This window comes from Asterias rubens, chromosome 18 (assembly GCF_902459465.1).
Source record: "Asterias rubens chromosome 18, eAstRub1.3, whole genome shotgun sequence".
NCBI lineage: Eukaryota > Metazoa > Echinodermata > Asteroidea > Forcipulatida > Asteriidae > Asterias > Asterias rubens.
In genome coordinates this window covers 2304263-2319544 of record NC_047079.1, presented here as the reverse complement: position 1 = coordinate 2319544, position 15282 = coordinate 2304263, and the positions used below count along the sequence as shown (strand labels likewise).

The window sequence follows — 15282 nt, the reverse complement described above, 5'->3', positions numbered from 1 at the left end:
TTCTAAAACCATGCAATATATCTTAACTTCTAGTACACTAAATGGACTATAGTTAAATTTAACAAAAACATGCTTTGTAGAAATACAAGTATCTAGTAATTACACTAATACTTTGTATTCTAGCGTTAATGCAAACATTAACACTGTGTTTTTGACGACCTTTCACGTAATAATTGTTTAATTGTGAAATAAATCAGATGTTGACAATTTAAAGTATTGAGTTATATGCAGGGGCTGGAAAGAACACTTAATGTCCAAGCTTTGGGTGTATCGCGTTGCTAAGTTACTCCCGTTTGAAATAAGCCAGTGTATAATTTTTTGTTTAAAACGAATTACAAGTAAAGTGATGTTTTCGCGCAAAAGGATACAAATAAGGCTAAAATTTGATCACAAAACTGTTTATTTCAGAGCGTTATTGCTCAAAACCAGTGTGTTTAAGTGGTATTTTTTCAAAACAAAGCTTTTGTCACTAAAATATGTGTTTTGATGAGTAAAATATGAATAAACATTTAACTTAGGTTCTAGAAATTTAGTTTCCATTATATTAACAAATTTAAAAGTAGGCCCGACCCGAGAGGGCGCTTTTGGTGACGTCAATCGAGGCGCGATATTTGAGCACGACGGCTCAAAGTGTTTACTGCACAGCGCTGGAAAAGACGTCGGACCGAACCACTTTACAAACTGACCCCATTTTTAGTTGTTTGCTGCCTCCAGCAGCAATACACGTGGTCGACATTGCCGGAAAAATGCAAGAATTAAACCTTTTTTTCGAAACGTACAAACTAGAACGTTTGAGGCAAAGTCTGCCTCGATTGACGTCACAAAAGGGGTAGGCGGAGTCACCCCAAACAACTTTATCTATTTTTCAAACATATAAATTGTTACAAACAATAACTCAACAATCTACGTTATTGTTCATTAACATATACTCTAATGTTTGAAGAAAAATAAATTCTATTTCCAGGTGACTTAAAGGTATACCATGCAAATATAGTTCTAAAAAAAAAAATTACAGGGTGGGTCACAATTTTACTGTCAACGAAACTTTTCTGTGTAAGGTAGATCAAGATAAAATGCGACATTGTGTAATCAGCTAATAATAATTCCGAATAATTAAGTCACGGTCGAAGTGAGGGAATTGTTAATTTCCAAATTCACACTAAGATGGTATATTGGTTTCATGCCGATGTGACGGTTTAACAAATCGCTTGGAGTGAAATATATTTTCCCCTCTTTGACATGTTAGTCGTGACATCATCACACGTTTTATACGAAAGTGATTCAAAACGAATACCCAATGTTTCATCTGCATTAAACAAAAGTGTTTTCTCATGTGAAAACAAAGAAACGCTCAAACCACGACGAAAACAATTAATATTTCTCCATATCGAAACGTGTTCAAAAGACGACACAAAATAATTAATGTTTTCTGGTAACTTTACAAGGCAAGTTCTTTTTGATCACAGGTTGTCGTTAGTTTAATATCATAAGTATTGTACATTAACGAATATATCAACAGAAGACAACTGTTACCAGATGTTAGGTGAATTATTTGTATTTTGTTGCCTTAACAGGGTACAGCTTTTTCAACCAATTTAAAATGTTTGAAATAAAATTGCCGGCACAGTCGCAGGCCACAATGAATTATTAGTCTAAGTCTGTATTAAGGAATCTGAAGTTTTGTATGTACTGTTTAATAAGCTGTCAGTTTTTTGTTGCGTAGTTTCATTTTGCATTTTATGGAAAATGAAAGCTGTAGAGTCGTTTCAAGGACTCATCATTGCACCCTCGGACGGAATTACAGGCTGCAGAAGATTCAAACCTTTTCCGAAAATGTCATAAACTCAAAAAAGGATGAACTGATATTAATAGCACTGTTTACGTGACAAAAACACGTTGAAAGTTGTTGTCACAATACACGTTTGCAAAATCAAGTGTTCAAATAAAACGTCTTTTTCTTACTTATTGTCCTGCAAATAATAAAACAATTAATAATATAGTAAATTTATTCGATTCATCTAAAAACACGTTCGATTTTCCACAATTAACTCATTGTTATTATATTTTTAAAAACTATGTAGTTGCATATTAGTTTATTTAAATCGTTGTCTAAAACATTTAAACGTTTCCGTGTGTTTTTATGTTTGATTTAGATTTCGTACAGCAGGAATCCAGTAAAAGACGTGTAATGGAAAGAGCTACTATGTACTTGACCTCCTACAGCTAAGTGAACTTGATCTCCGTAGTGCAGGGGAATCACTGCACTGCTGCTCACTTGATGATGACCTGCATCGCGTACATGCCCTTTAACAATGCGAGTGTTACCGTTCTTCTTCAGCTCGACATATAGGTAAGACCCACTTGATGATTTCAGGACTGAGAACATCAATACGTATACCCCAGGCACATTACACGTAAACGTGCCGTTATTCAAGTTGAAATCAGTCCCTTCCTCTGAAAACAATAACTCTTCAAAGGGCAGAGGATCATAGTTGGATGGAGGGCTGAAGGCGGTATTCCTCACTGCAGTGAAGGCGGACCGTCGCGTACTACATTCACCTGCTTCACCAGTCTGTCCAGCTGGTCCAGGTTCACCTCTCTCCCCCTTCAGACCATTCATCCCAGGCAGACCTTGAGGTCCTTGTTTCCCTGGTAGACCGACTCCTTGATCTCCCTTCAGTCCATGATCCCCTTTAGCTCCTGGCTCACCACCCAGTCCATCTGACCCCTTGTCTCCTTTAGCCCCGGGTTGACCTACCTCACCAGGGGAGCCTGCATCACCTCTCGGGCCTACAAGTCCTTGACCATGGTTTCCATTAGATCCGGGGATTCCCGGTATACCGGCTGGGCCCTGGCAGCAGGAGTTACACGTCAGTCCCGGATCAGGTGAAACTGCTGCTGTAGCCACCAATAACCAAACTTGCATAAAAGCCAAGACAATGGCCACTGCTATAGTAATCTTCATCTGTAAGTCAAAAGACAGACGGAAAACAAACAATTACAACATTTATAACAATGTTTTCGTAGCTGGGAGGGTTGGTCATGTGTCAGTTGGTCCAAACTTTTTATGTATTCGCCCGTAAGGATAAAATGGTACATTAGTTGACTAACCGAATTAAATTCTAAGTTCGATGAACTAAATCGGTAAATGAAGTGGTTGTTAATTTTATTTTGAAATCACTTTTTTTTTTTCAAAAGAACTGGACTTATAAACAAAGTTAGCTTTAGTTAGTTGTCAGAATTACCCCCCATTCTAATGTATGGTGTTTGTTTTGCAGGAGCAGATATACTAATGAATATGTATGTTTAAGTTTACACTAATGAATGTGTATTTTTCTCCCAAAGGCTGTGAACTCTTATTATTATGCTAATGTTGTAACTTGGTTTATCAATAGGAGTGCAGAGATCAGTGCCTTCCCTTTCATTGTGGTATGCAATATTTTAGGGAGTGGCATTGAAGTGCCTATATCTCAACAGTGTCGCGCTACAATTACAACCTTTGAGGTTGTTCTTTTACTGCAATTGTAATGCTTAATCAGAAACAGATTTTTCAGGCTGTTATTTTAAGCAATTGATTGGCAGAGAACTGAGGTGGCAGAGATCGGCAGTTTGAGATTGGAAACAAGGAGAAAATCGTAAATTGAAATATTGCTTATTGTTTTTGAGGATAATGATTCTAATTGAGCAGAATTCTTGAAACTAAATTGTTCTTGGAAATGTGTATTTCATGCTGTATTAATGGAGCATTGGATTTGAATAGCTTTGTAATTTGAATTCTCTGAATTTGTAGTTCACCATTTTTTTGAGAAGAAGAAATCAGACAAAAAAATTGTTTGAGAAGTGCATGTGTATTTATCAAAATGAAGAAGAGCATCATGCATTATTGTATTTGTTTTAAAAATTATTTTATAGATGGCCATGATATTGAGGTGGGAATCTAACCCTCTCCTAGAAGTTTAAAGGGACTATACCCTCCCTCATAGAGTGAGAAGCGTTAATGGAAGTTCTAAGACGGACAAAAAGGAAGGCAGGAGAGTCTATGACACGTGCCTACATAAAGTGTTAGAAGAAGAGTGGAGCAAGACATTGGTACCGGAGGACAGTTTAACTTTTGGCATTTTCACGGTGGGCCAATTTTATTCACCCAATATTTTGAACATTTTGGTCGGAGTTGAAGTCAGAGTTGAAGTCATAAGCTTTATTTGACAAGATTGAGACGAAGGGTTTTGAGTTTATTGCTTAGTTTCCGTAGAATCAAAAATATAGATATTCAGTGTACTTTTCCAGAAATGGGGCAGTGATTGTAAATAAATGTAAAATAATTGTAAATACAATATCTTGTCGAAGAGACTTTTGTTCTAGAGTTAGCAAACTGTCTTTCGCGTCACGAGGTTAACTGAGACATTAGTTTTCCAAAATGTTGTGGTCTTTTTGAAAGCAACTACATGAGAACGCCTTTAGAGTGCTAAAACTGTTTATAATTGATATTGTTATCAACAGAAGTGTCGTTGCCGAACGGTTTAGAGCACCGAACTCTGGTGTTTCTGATCAGCAGAGTTAGGGTCCGTTCCCGAGCCGGGACACTTATTGCTACGTCCTTAGGAACGTAAAGCCGTCGGTCCCATGTGTTGTGTAAAACGCATGTAAAGGAACCCAGTGCACTTATCGAAAAGTGAAGGGGTTCACCCGGTGTTGGCTGCTGTATACGCCGTGCCACCTTGTAACTCCTTCTTAGGTGCTACATAAATGGTTCTCATCGAGTTCTACGAGTTCATCACTACAATAAGTTATCTTTCTGATAGTTGGTAAAATTATACTCAGCGCCTTGAGTACCTTGTTGGTAGATACGTGCGCTAGATAAGACTTCGATGTCATTATTGTGTATTATTCGTCGGATTGCCACTCTACGGGTGCGAATAATAACAGGTCTGTTGTATATAATTTGGTTTGCGCCTTAACACCATGTGTGTATCTACTTGCCAGGTAGAGTTTGTTCTTAGAGAACTGTCTTGCTTAATGCTACTACCGCGGAGTAGATTGTTCGGGTGCTCGGGAGACTTAAAAGTTCTGTAAAGAACTGTACTGCTTATTAACTATTACCTGGGCGGATGGAATAGAAATAGGCTGGGACTATTATTTTAGCTTATAGGATCGTAATTAACTGTACTACCGCGGAGTCAGTTCTTGGGTTGCTCTAGTCATCGTCAGGAGACTGACGATGACTAGAGCAACCAAAGAACCATGGAGGTTGACTTTATAAATGAATTATATGTTGTTAATACCATTGAAAGACCTATTTGAAACATCACAGTTTCGATCCATACACATGATACCTAATGTGTACTCGGCGATCATGTGGTGTCACTTGGAGCCACTCAGACAACAAAACTGACTTGAAAAACAAATTTTGTCAAAAGTGGATTGTGAACCTTGGACCCATATTGTTTCGGCGCTCTCCAACTGAGTTATCAATCCATAATGTTCACGATTTACCTTTTTGCCAGCAATGTTTAAACAACTTTTTTTAATAATGTTTCGCACAAAATAGAACTAGAAAACATTTTACTGAGAGTACAGAGTAAGGGTAGAGCCGAGAGTAAAGCTAACTTAATTCAAAACAAACCACAATTGTTTTTATATTTGCTCCTTTGTTCAGGCTGGCTCACACTATGGCGATAAGGGGGTACGGCATGCTACGTTTAGCTGCGAATCGCAACTGCGAGTTTGCCGCCATCCATCGTGTGTTGTCGTCAATTGTCGCTGACGAATCCGCTAGAGACCGCAGACGGCTGCAAAAATTAGTCGCGTCCGTCCCTACTATGTAAGCCAACCTTTAATAAGGCTGGCTTACATAGTAGCGGGGCAAAAGCCAAACGGAAAGTGGCGACAGTGAAAATCCCAAGACGTTGGCGGCAAAGTAAAGGCAAAAAGCCCAAAGTGAAAAATCATAATTAGCTGACGGGGAGGGAACGACCTTCAGTGACAACAGGAAAAGGGTCACACGGCTGGCAGCGGATTGTGTGGCGGAAAGGAACGGCGGCTGATGAAGGTGGATTGTGGCGACGATGACGTGACTCGTTTGCTGACATCAAACCGTCTGTGTGTGGGTCGTATAACAGTCGAGTTTGGCGTTCCCACTCTTCACAATATTCTGGTCATCCAATCATCAGACAACGACTACCAACGAAATTGTGACGACCTCAAAACGACAATTAACCCCATGCACGCGCGTCACACGCGGCGACTGATGCCACGCTCACCATGTTGGTGGTCAATAGATTTACGTGTAAACGCAGAGTCGCCTAAATAGCGCACTTCTCTGATCAACACACGTTGACATTGACCACCAAAATGGCGCCTCCAAGATTATTTTGATGATGACGTCAGGTGAATTGCGTCAATAGGCGGAATCGCACGGCATGGAAATGTCATGCGACTGATAATTGCGGCCGTCTGCGTCAAGGAAATGAGGGTTTGCGTTATCCAACGAAATCTGAACGGACACGACTGATAATTTCCACCATCTTCGGTTGCTAGCGGGTTCGTCAGCGACAATTGACGGCAAAAAACGTTGATTGGCGGCAAACTCAAAATTGCAATACGCAGCTCGACGTTGCTTGCCGTAACCCTTATTTGTCATAGTGTGAGCCAGTTAGCACCAGGCCGATGACTTGTTCGACCCCCCAAAACTGGGACACTGTTGTCGAGATAATACTTTTGAAGACTTCGTTGACAACACTTAAGTTTTGAGATTACCTCGTTTTCAAAAGTGATGATTTCAGCGCAGCTATGCATGCAATAAATTATCGCCATTTGTATATCACAAAATGATTCAAGCCCCGTTCGTACTTACTGCGAACGCGAATGGGATACGAATGTTTAAGCCACATCCCTGTTTTTGCAGGGATTGAACACATTTCAACTGATGCGAATTAAACGTTGCGATTTTGTGAGGTCAAAATTTGTAAATATTCGCGTTCGCCTTTGCAGGAGGTATGGACAGAGATTGTTCGCTTGAAATAACGGTGCTTCTAACAAATTGCAGGCGATTAATTAGCTGACCGACTCAATCACAAAACTGTTCATATTAAACAAAACAAAATTGGTACGAAGACAAACATTTGTAAAACGCACAACAACTGCACTGTAAACAAAAACAAGTTTTTAGGTTCTGTAACAGGTTTCGAACGCGTCAAAGGGTGTATAGGGTAAACACGTTAACAGTGTATGGGGCCAATGAGTTGTGTTGAAAGCAATGGTTTTTGCCCATTTATAAACGGCTGATGCGTCAAACTAAACTCGTCAAGCATTTCGTGTTTACTATGATGCGTTTAGTTTGACGCAACAGCCGTTAACTTTATGTTAAGAATGTGTTTATAGGAAGCGTTTAAAATGTGTTCAGCACATCTACGATTGCTGATCGCACCAGTGTTTAAGTTTGATGTAGAAAATGGGCGAAACCCAATGTTTTACAACAAAACTCATGGGCCCTATACAGTGTTACGTGTTTAACCTAAACCCTTAGATGCGTTCGCAATTTGTTACAGAACCCAAACACTTGTTTTTACGGTGTGTCTTGCTGAGGCTTACCACCATTTTAGTTTATATGTTTGCCATTATTACGGTTTAAATTGGGTCGAATTTTGCCAATTTTGTTGTATCCTCGCAACATGGCAATGTAATGCCTTAAAAAAAAGTACTCAATTGCCCTGGTTAAACAAAACAACTGTCCGTTTAACCGTGGCCCGCCAAGGTTAAAGGATTAAGTGTTAAGATTATCTTAAAACCTTTGGAGCAGGCGATACACTCGTCTTGCCTCGGTTATTGCCCCCTCAATTTCCCAAAAGACCATCGACCTCTTATTCTACAATCCCGGCCAAAATGCTTGGGCCACCCTTTCCTGAAACAATAGTTCCCTGTGCACTTCCCATTCACATTCACATTAAAAACATTTGCCCGCCAACACCCCCCCCACCCCACCCCGCAAAAAAACAAAACACCACTACCCCCATAAAACAATCACTGTTAAAATAATAAGTTCACTTTGTTTGGACATTCATTATCTTTTCAAAGCGTTCTTTGCATGTAAAAAATGTTCAAAAAATCACTCAGACAATCCCATCCAAAATGCTTGGGCCACCCTTTCCTGAAACAATAGTTCCCTGTGCACTTCCCATTCACATTCACATTAAAAACATTTGCCCGCCCCCACCCCCCCCCCCCCCCCCACCCCACCCCGCAAAAAAACAAAACACCACTACCCCCATAAAATAATCACTGTTAAAATTAGAAATTCACTTTGTTTGGACATTCATTATCTTTTCAAAGCGTTCTTTGCATGTAAAAAATGTTAAAAAAATCACTCAGACAATCCCGGCCAAAATGCTTGGGCCACCCTTTCCTGAAACAATAGTTCCCTGTGCACTTCCCATTCACATTCACATTAAAAACATTTGCTCGCCCCCCGCTCCCCCCCCCCCCCGATCAATGTTGACTGAATTCGGAAGACAGTCGGCAAATGGAACCAACATTGAAAGGGGGCAGGGGGCCCAACGAGATATGGCCGGGATTGTAGGTACATATCTTGTATAATGTTCAATCTGAAATAGTCTACCTAATTACTATATACAAAATAAAGCAATGGTCACGTCAAACAATGCAATGCCATACCGTTTTGACCATAATTATCTTTAAACAATATGTTTTAAACGAGCAGAAAGTCAATCCAGTGGAAAGGAACTTGAAGTCAATTTTTTTAACAAGGCATTGCACTGAAAACCAGTGTAAAAATTGCCTCGTCCAAAACCACCTGCAAGTATAAACGCGAGAAACAAAACCTTTGAGGCAATTACGGCAAGGATTCAAAGGGAGATGCAACTGGGTGCACATGTTTGTGTACCGTCATAGTACCACCACAGTTCACTAAGATGGCAGAGCTTTAAAAGAGAAGAGACCTTAGCCACTGCATGAGAATATCAGCTGTATCGAGTGGTGTAAAAACTGCAACCGCATTGCAATAGGCTAACCTTAAACCCACTACTTGTATCTGGAAACGAAAGCTTCAGTCCGGCAGTAGAATGAGGAACACTTACCTTGATGATGTGTTCTTGTAGTCCAAACCTTCTCAGTTCCTCTCTTCTGATGCAAAGTTGTTATGAACACTGCTGCTGGTGCAGCGCGTTTAAATACTGCTGTATTTCCATTGAAGTGCTCATCAGTCTACTTCGGGTTTGATTGACAATCGATGATCAGCCAATCATAGATACGTGTTAAAGTCACTGATTTATTGCAGTGACTTACTCTACCATTGGTTTGAACGAGGCTGTATGTTACAATTGTGGATCAATACCGTGTTAAAGTCACTGATTTATGGCAGTGACTTACTGTACCATTGGTTTGAGTGATACTGTATGTTGAATGGATACCAATGGTGTAAAACTCTACACTACATTGTGTATGTGTTAAAGTCACTGTTTGAAAGCAGTGACTTACTCTACCATTGGTTCGTATGAGGCTGTATGTTACCAATGGAGCTCAATGTCTACATGCTTTAATGGTATGGTATTTTTACATGTATATCCGCCCTACTGGGTTGCACTGTGTGATTGCTTCCTGAAGTTCCTGGCCGTTTTCCTTCTATTTCCGCTCAATTGATGTATTTCCCTGATGATTGTGAGTTAAAGTGCAAGTTTATTATCAAAGAAAGAACTGTGTACGCAATATATATACTGTTCAGATTGATCTCTTTCGTGCTTCCTCTCTTTTGAAGTATCTGTTTACAAACACTCAGTGTGTTTTTTCCGAAATTTAAATGCAATGACAATGTATTTATAGTAGAGTGCGCCACCTGCAGAGCTACATTAAAAGCACTGGACACCATAGGTAATTACTCAACAGAATTGCTAGCATAAATACTTACTTGGTAATGAGCATTGGAGAGATGTTAATAGTATAAAACATTGTTAGAAACGGCTCTCTCTGAAGAAACCTAGTTTTTGAGAAAGAAGTATTTTCTCGAGTTGTTAAGGTCTCAAACTGAAGGCATCTGAAAGCACACAACTTGTGCGACGGGGGTGATTTTCCCATTTTTCTCTCCCAATTGAACTCAAATTAATGTTCACGGGTTTGTTAATTTAAGAATATGTTGAGATACACCAATCGGAAAGACTCACTAGCGGTTGAAAGATACCTATTAATGTGTCCTGCCTTTGCCCTTAAAGGGTATTTTTAAACTGATTTTCAATTGTATTCTTTGTTTTCTCAGAGTCTACTACCACCGAAACGCACAAATGCTTTTGGGAAACAAGAATATTCAATGAGGCAACAACAATCAATACAAACCACAAAAATCAAAAACAATCAAATTAACTTTTGGATGAGATTGAAGTAAGTTTGATTGTTTTAAAAAACACGTAAGGCAGGATTCCGCCTTGGGCCGGTGTTTCATGTAAATCTGTCCCCGGAGATTCTGTCCCCATCTTGGGCAACTTCTTTGACATAAAGGACTCGTTCATAATTGAAAATCTCAAAATCGTCAAAATGTGCTTAAAGGCAGTGTACACTAATGGTTAATTACTCAAATTAGCATAAAACCTTACTTGGTAATTAGTAATGGGGAGCTGTTGGCAGTATGAAAGACTGTGAGAAACGACTTTCTCTGAAGAGACGTAGTTTTCGAAAAAGAAGTAATTTTCCACGAATTTGGTTTCGAGACCTCAGAATTAGATTTTGAGGGTCTCGAAATCAAGCATCTGAAAGCACACAACATCGTGTTACAAGGGTGTTTTTTCTGTCATTATTATCTCGCAACTTCGACGACCAATTGAGCTCTAATTTTCACAGGTTTGTTATGTTATGCATAGTTGAGATGCGGCAAGAGTGTACGCTGGTCTTTGACAATATTACAAAAGGTGTTTACACACATTTGCCCCCAGCTTCATTCAGAGTACAGACAAGTTACAAATGCATATTATGAGAGATTTATACAAACTTTGATCAGGATTTATTTAACACAAGTTTGAACGTACAAGTCCATTCCAATTGTTTTTGGGCCTATTCATGTAAACCGAAAATGGCTTTGCTATATTAATAAGAATAAATTGTGCTAAGTCATAGTCTTGAACATTCGTTTCAAACTGGCGGGGTCGTGGTCGTATATGAAGGACCCGGCCTGCCTTCGGCCAAATTAACGCGGGGTCCAGTGGGAACGGGGCCTAAGATACTGTTGATTTTAGACAGACGTTTAAGACCTCGTACTACTCCCCTTTTCCATTGTTTTACTTATTGTTATGAACAAACAAATATCTGTAAATGCAGGAGAAGATTGTTGAATAAATAAATAGCATTGAAGAAGTCGAGGGCCCGGTAATTTAATGAATACTCAATGCATGTCAATGAGAGGCCTACAATTTATTAAGAACGTGTACATTGAGGATCAACTACTTCGAATAGTGCTAAAAAAACGCCAAGATATTTTGACTCGGTTATCACAATTTACAGTCCATCATTACGGAATCATCAAAACGTGTACCTTACTACTACTTTTTAAACTGCAATGCAGGTGTAACTAGTAATCGTGCAATCGTTCATGCAAAGAAATTGCACTCGTAAAAGCCCATACTCTATCAAATGGTGCCGCATTGAAATAAGCCAAGTCGTGTCAGTGTAAAGTACCAACAAAATAATGTGATTTATGAATACAATTATTTAACTATTGTGCGGAAAGAGTATCATTTTGCACCAAGGCAGGTAGTGAGGGAGTGTCATCTTGCATCATTGTGGATTATTAAGCCAGCCAATGGGTACGTTTTTGGCGAACAACTGTTTCGGTTGAATTGGTTAATCACTGGACAATGACCGAAATATTTATTGGTTACGACCGCCAATACGCACCCCTGTACTTTGATTTGGACATTCAAATAGAAAATACTGGGTGCGTTCGTTTAGCTTCCCTGGGTCGACCCCGGTCTGCCCCGGTACGTTCAAATAGCTTTGACGGGGCTCATCCGGGTCAGCCCCAAGTGCCCTGCTTGTGGAGTGGGGCACTTGGGGTGACCTGAGGTGCATGCCGTCACCACGAGAGGGCGAGTGTGATCGTTCGATTAGCTCTTGTCAGTGAGCAATGCGGGGTCGACCCAGGGAAGCTAAACGAACGCACCATTGAGAGCGCACCACGTGGTCAAAAATACAGCGAATAAAATCAGTCTGTGACTATTTCCTGTCCTATTTCATTCTTAAGACCTACAATACCGACAGGCAGAGACCGAAGTCGGCTGGTACGGCTACTGCTTATGTTGGTGGTGTTAAAACCAAGACAGCAGTGATAGGGCTAGACGATTCTGCTATTAAAGGAGATTGTAAATCTAGTCTCAATGCTAATGTGGAGTTTGTTATGATATCTGTTCAAAAGTATGGTAAGTTAACAAAAACGTCAAAATATTCATACAATGTTTTATAACACACCTCTTGCTTTTTCTGTATTCTGGTTGGCTGAAACACGGTGTCGTGGGATTAGCTTAGTCTAGTGATCGGGTGCATGTGTTTTGCGGGAACTAGTTCTTTGAAAATAGTGCCCGGTTACAGCGCCCTCTGTTGACTTGAACCGTGAACAGCAACTACAAAACTTCCTTTCTTTTCCACGTGTTGTTCTTATTTCACATTTAAGACCGAGCTGTATAATAATACACAATATTGACTGGCACAATTCGGTAACTAGTGTACGTCTATTCCCCCCTCGGGCTTGTTAGTGACCAGAAGAGGGGCCTATTTCCCTTGGCCTTCAGCCTCGGAAAATAGGTCCCTCTTCTGGTCACTCAAAGTCCCTCGGGGGTAGACGGACAATTACCTCATTACCAGTCATTGTATGGATATTAAATATGATTTACTTTCATTAATTTGTTGTCAAGTGTTTTGTACTAATTTTAATCTTGTGTTCTTGAAATTGTATCGATCGAATAATAATATAGCTAATAAGTTAGGTTTTCGTTGCTTTGTGTGCTTTCTACAGTCAAGGCAACGGGATTCGTCACCACTGCCCGTGTGACACACGCTACCCCTGCCGCACTTTACGCACATTCGCCCCATCGAGACTGGGAGTGTGACTCTGATATACCGCAGAAGGAAACTGACATTGGTTGCATTGACATCGCTCAGCAACTCATAACACTCGGACAGGATACACAGGTACAATCTGCAACATTGACACAAACCAGTGTTTGCGTTCACTATTCTGAATGTACCGTTTGATTATTCGCCACCCTCATCAATTGCAAGGTTTATTTTGGTTTTTGAATCAAAATATCTCACAAACTTACCGGCAATGAAACAGGTAGCTGGAGGCATTCGATATAGAACATAATAGATGTTAAATTAGTAAGCACTTACGTGTTACTAAACTTGTGGACAAGTCATTCAATCGGCCCCACGCGCTGAGATAGTGGTCTCGCGAGATCACTGCTCTCGCGCGAACTGATGGTTCCTCTATTTCGACTCCTCATTAACGACTTGTACAAACTGACAGCGGTACGTATTCATGTATTCAAGTACGACCGCGGTATACCTTCACTGTTGCCGCGGAGCGGTCGTGCAGACGAGTCCATTTGTATAAGAGGGTAGTCATAGTTTCTAATACTGTAAAGCTTGAACCGGAGGGCATCTGTGAATCTTTTTTGTTTTATCTGTTTAATATCCGAGCTGCCTCATGCAAATAAATAATGCCCACGGTCAATGGTAATGGTCCAATAAAGTCCTTTAACCCGATGTGTTCTGCTCGGACTGTGTATAAATTAAACTTGCTATAAGTCCCTGGACAGTACGTTACGTCAAATTACCAATCAAAATGTGTTTTAAATATGACACACGGACAAGTTGCAACATAAAATATAGTTTGTTTTACTACCAGTCCCAAAATTCATTATTTGTTTACTGACAAATGTTTTTTTATTTTAAGTTTTCATCTAAAAACCGATTTTGAAAACCATGGTCGACAAGTGGAAGTTTGATATGCGAGTCTTGTGGACAAGTTTCACAGGGCAGTCGTGTGCGGATCGCAGGGATTCCGGAAAAATTTCAGTAACTCTTTTCAGATGTCGATGTATTTTAAAGGTATTATAGCTAATCATCGACATACACTCTACTTGCCCAAGATATTACAAGACAAGGTTTCATATAGCAGCTGTACTTTTATTTTTTTAAGCAACTGTAACCACGAAAAATACTCCTCACTTCCAAGCAATCATAACAATTAATATAAGGCTCAAATAGGGTAAAGACACCGTGCAATGCAATAAAGGAACAGTGACTCAAATTGTAGTTTGCCTCAAACAAAAAACAAGAAACAAATTTATTGATAAATCGATCAACAAATGCAAACCAGTGGTTCAAGTAAATAAGTAAATTAAATTGAGCAATAAACAATGAAAATACCTTCAGACTAATGGATATTGATGGTAGAAACTGTAAATAAAGAAAATGTGGAGTGTTTCCCTTGCACCTCCAGGTTGCTATATAAACATAGTGAGTAGTTGACCACGGATTTTGCAAAACCTGTTTATTACAAAACACTTTAAACAATTTACAAACTAGGCGAGTGCTAGAAGGGTTACAGCTCGATGGTCCGAAGGTTCAATAGTCTGAGGGTTCGATAGTCCAAATTGACCATAAGGTCCGATAGTCCGAATTGACAATAAGGACAGATAGTCCGAATTGACAAGATTTGATCGGATCAATGAACCTTCGGACTATCGTATCAAGTGTACGGGTTAATGAAACCTACTTCATTTTGGGACTAATGAACCCCCTGTTATGGAAAATTTGTGCATTCGGACAATGGAACTTTCGGACTAACGGACCTTCGGGTGGACACCGCCAGAAGACCGTAAAGAAATGTAAACAGTGGTGGATAGGGGAAAACTAACTTGAATGAACATTTTAAATGGGTTTTCTACCTATGTTGCACAACCGCCTAGCCTTTATACATTATCAAACCCTCTCAGTCTGTGCTTTGGATATTTAAGTATTTGGATTGGAAAGAATACATTTTAACTAAAATGAGCTAAATAATTTTTGGTAATTGCACAGTATAAATGTCATCCTTACATTTGGAACCATTCAGAATGCACCATCCAAATCAGTCAAGAACTTTGGTGCATATTTTGATTGAATTATCTATGACTGATAAAAAAAAACCTGCTTTCGATTTCACCAAACCCTTTCCAACTTGTGTTAATCTTACGACTTGAGTTGAGTCCCAGCCTTGCACCGTAACATGCAAACCCTAAGATT

General features: G+C 39.7%; 1 protein-coding gene across 2 annotated transcripts in view; it reads right to left on the bottom strand.

Moving 5' to 3' along the window:
• Nucleotides 1-793: 793 nt before the first annotated feature.
• LOC117302518 (complement C1q and tumor necrosis factor-related protein 9B-like) overlaps nt 794-15282 on the bottom strand; it is a 35064-nt gene continuing 20575 nt past the window's right edge. Inside the window, exons 1-2 of one of the 2 annotated variants that reach the window (XM_033786487.1) lie at nt 9093-9229; nt 794-2965 (exon numbers count right to left, since the gene is read on the bottom strand). In XM_033786487.1, coding sequence (XP_033642378.1) covers nt 2150-2965 — 816 coding nt within the window. In that variant the 5' untranslated portion in view covers nt 9093-9229 and the 3' untranslated portion in view covers nt 794-2149. Of the gene's footprint in view, nt 2966-9092; nt 9230-15282 lie in introns of those variants that run through there. The other variant, XM_033786488.1, reaches the window with a different exon arrangement.